Raw genomic sequence first — 3,136 nt, forward strand, 5'->3', positions numbered from 1 at the left:
GAATGTCTCGCGACATCACTAGTTCTATAATATCAACCGGTAAAGAAATAGTACATTAGAGTACAAGGGCACAAATTTCGTTTTCAACGAATGTGAATACAGATCTCGCCTTCGGCTCGGCCTGTAAACTTCACATTCGTCGAAAACGAAGTTTATGCCCGAGTGGTCTATACTATTTTATGCCACATCGTGCAGAAGTCGAGTTTGAAGCACGCTGCGCGATGCGGAGGGGACTTTTTGGACTTTTGATAACTGCGGAAGGACTTTTCAGTGATAAACGGCTTATCAAATTCGATGAAATTGATAAAATGATTAGAATTAATGATGAGTGTACCGTGAATGCCAGCTGATAAGGAGTGCGCCGGTTTGAATATCTACGCATAAATACCAGTTGCGACTGTCCAATATCACAATCGAAGCGTCAAGTGCAATCAAAATTCGTAAAGTGAAATACTTCTTGAAGTTTTTGAAAGCTGATTGTAAGAATCATGACAGGTACGTAAAAGATATAGTTTTGAAAGTGATATGACATTTATAAGAAACATGAAGAACTTTTTTTTTAATTGGAGAAAATTAACTCAAAATGAAGGAAATTTGTCAATTGTTCAAATTTTCATAGTTATTCATTGGTAATTCAAGTGTTTCAATTATCTGTCTTTTCCCCATGTTTTCACGGCACAGGGAAGAATGTATCACATTTTTGGGAAAATTTAGCTCATTAGTTTCTATGTAAATAAAATAGAAAATTAGTTTTAGAGCACGATTCAAACAATTTTTTTCACTCGTATTTTGGCTGATTGGAGTGCAATATTTTAACAAATGAATGAGTTCTTCATTCTGTTGAATTAGCGAAATAAAACAGAAACTCAGTGAGAAAATTAATCAATGGAAATAATTGAAAATTATGCCCATGCAGGCGATTCTTTTTACGAATTCTTCTAGAATGTCCAGGTTCATTTCACATGAAAAGAGTCAATTTAGTTAAATTTTCAATGTTAACACTGTTAGAAATAACTTCTGAAATTTCTTTTATTATTGAAAAATCATTTAAATTCTGGAGTATTCAATGAAATTGCAATTTTCAGGTTGAACATTCAGGGTTGAAAATTTTGAAAATTCACGCAACTATTTTTCTAATTTTTCAATCCATTGAATAATCGATAGAATGTAATGTTTCATTTTCATAATGAGTTTCAGAATTCTAGCTCTTATTGAAGTAATCGCCGAACACGAAAATTCCCAATTTTCTTAAATTTTCAAGCTGTCTAATAAATTTCATGAATGACTTGATCTTAAATTGAATTGAAATTCAGGACATTGAGAATTAAAATCCACCTATTGCGTGAATTCCACAGTATTTCTAATAATCTTTATTCAAGTATTCGTTGACTCATTTGAATGGAATAAAGTTTATTTTCAAATTGAATAACAAATTTTATTCGAAGTTTTGTTCATATTAAATCAATGTTTCTTTACTATTAATAAATCTTCATTTGAAATAAATAAATTGTTTGTTTAATATAATTAAATCCTTTTTCTTCAAACAAGTTAACAAGTTTATTCACTCGTACCAAAAATCTTCTTAAAATAAGTAAATAATTTCAAATGAAGATTTTTATTTGATCAAATTTTTCTGAGAACGCGAAATTTTCTCGGGCGAGAATGACTGATGAACCTGCCAGGAATCTTGTCATCTCAAAAACATTCAAGTTTCAACACATTGTCAGAGTATCGAATATTTTTTAACATGATTTCAGCCATCACTTCCCTCTTCTGTGTGCTCTTCTTCGCTTCTGCAGTCCTCGCCCAGATTGTGGTGATACCCGATCCATGGCCCGAAAATGTTGACTGTGATGTTATGCCCAAGATCCCCGGCGACACAGTTCACCTTCCGGATCCTCTCTCCTGCAATAGTTTCTACAAATGCGTTGGCATCATACCAGTGAAGATGCAATGCCCAGAACGTCTCCAATGGAACAAAGTGAAGCACGTCTGTGACTGGCCATGGAATGCTAAGTGTCAGTGAATGGCGTGACCTATGCCAATGTGTTTTTGTCAACACATTTGATTCATTATATAATAACACTTTCCCATGTCAATTGTAATAAATCTGACAATATTTAATAAATTTTTTGCCTCAAAATACTTTGAACGATTCTTCTTGTCGTCAACGAAATGTTCAAACGAATAAATTCACTGAAAATGGGCGAATGAATGATTCATAATGGAGTAATTCACAACCTCTGTCCACGCAATGGCCCGGAGGACGGATTCTATAATTCTAAACAATTTAATCCTTCCTCTCTCCCCTCCTCTTTTTTATAATGCGTGGAAAAAAAATATACTTGAATTGAGTATATTTTATACAAGAATCAAGTATATGCATAAACCTGATTCAAGTATATTATTTTTGATTCGGGTATAAAATATACTCGATTCAGATTTTTTTTTTCCTTATGAATTTACGTAGAGCAAAATTATTTATAATAATTGTCAAGGATGATAAAGAAGATTAAATATGGCTTTTTCTCTCTCTCGTCCTCTTCCGCAAATATTCATTTTGGAAGGGAGAAGGGAAATTTTTTTAAAAGACGAAGTAAAATTCATGTTCATCCTCCCAAATTTTACTCGCGTCAACCGCATCTTTTTATCCAGCGCGTCATAGTTTTTCATGTGTTCCTGAAATTCCTATGTTAAATAGTAAATTTTCGAGTGTGGCGAGTATAGTCCTGCATTCTACTTCTCATATTAAGAATTACTGTTTCCACAGTGAACAATAATTTTATATTCTTTCCGTGTAGATTTGTAATTTTAAAATTCTAACTAACTCAAAAACTCAAAATCGGTGACAAAATCACTGAATTTTAGAATTACAAATCTGCACGGAAAGAATATAAAATTATTGGTCAAAGAATTATTGTTCACTGCAAAATTGGTGACAAAATTACTATTATTACTCATTTCTTGGCTTGTGTAGATGTAAAACTGTAACAGTAGCATCAAGGAAATAAAGTATTCTATTCTATTCTACTCATTTCATCTCTAACTTTAAGGAATCTATTACCAAATTTGAGTAATAGAAATCACTGATAATCACGGCTATTCTAGTCAGTGTCCAGTATCATCAAAAATTGGT

At 32.5% G+C, this 3,136-nt stretch overlaps 1 protein-coding gene across 1 annotated transcript; it reads left to right on the forward strand.

The window, feature by feature from the left end:
- Positions 1-388: 388 nt before the first annotated feature.
- On the forward strand, positions 389-2,145 carry LOC107038651. Its single transcript, XM_015257873.2, has 2 exons — positions 389-495; positions 1,758-2,145. Exons 1-2 carry the CDS (start codon positions 489-491, stop codon positions 2,024-2,026), a joined length of 276 nt encoding a protein of 91 aa, XP_015113359.1. The 5' UTR covers positions 389-488; the 3' UTR covers positions 2,027-2,145.
- Positions 2,146-3,136: the final 991 nt, after the last annotated feature.

This window comes from Diachasma alloeum, unplaced genomic scaffold (genome assembly GCF_001412515.2).
Source record: "Diachasma alloeum isolate Michigan unplaced genomic scaffold, Dall2.0 Dall_scaffold_00286, whole genome shotgun sequence".
NCBI lineage: Eukaryota > Metazoa > Arthropoda > Insecta > Hymenoptera > Braconidae > Diachasma > Diachasma alloeum.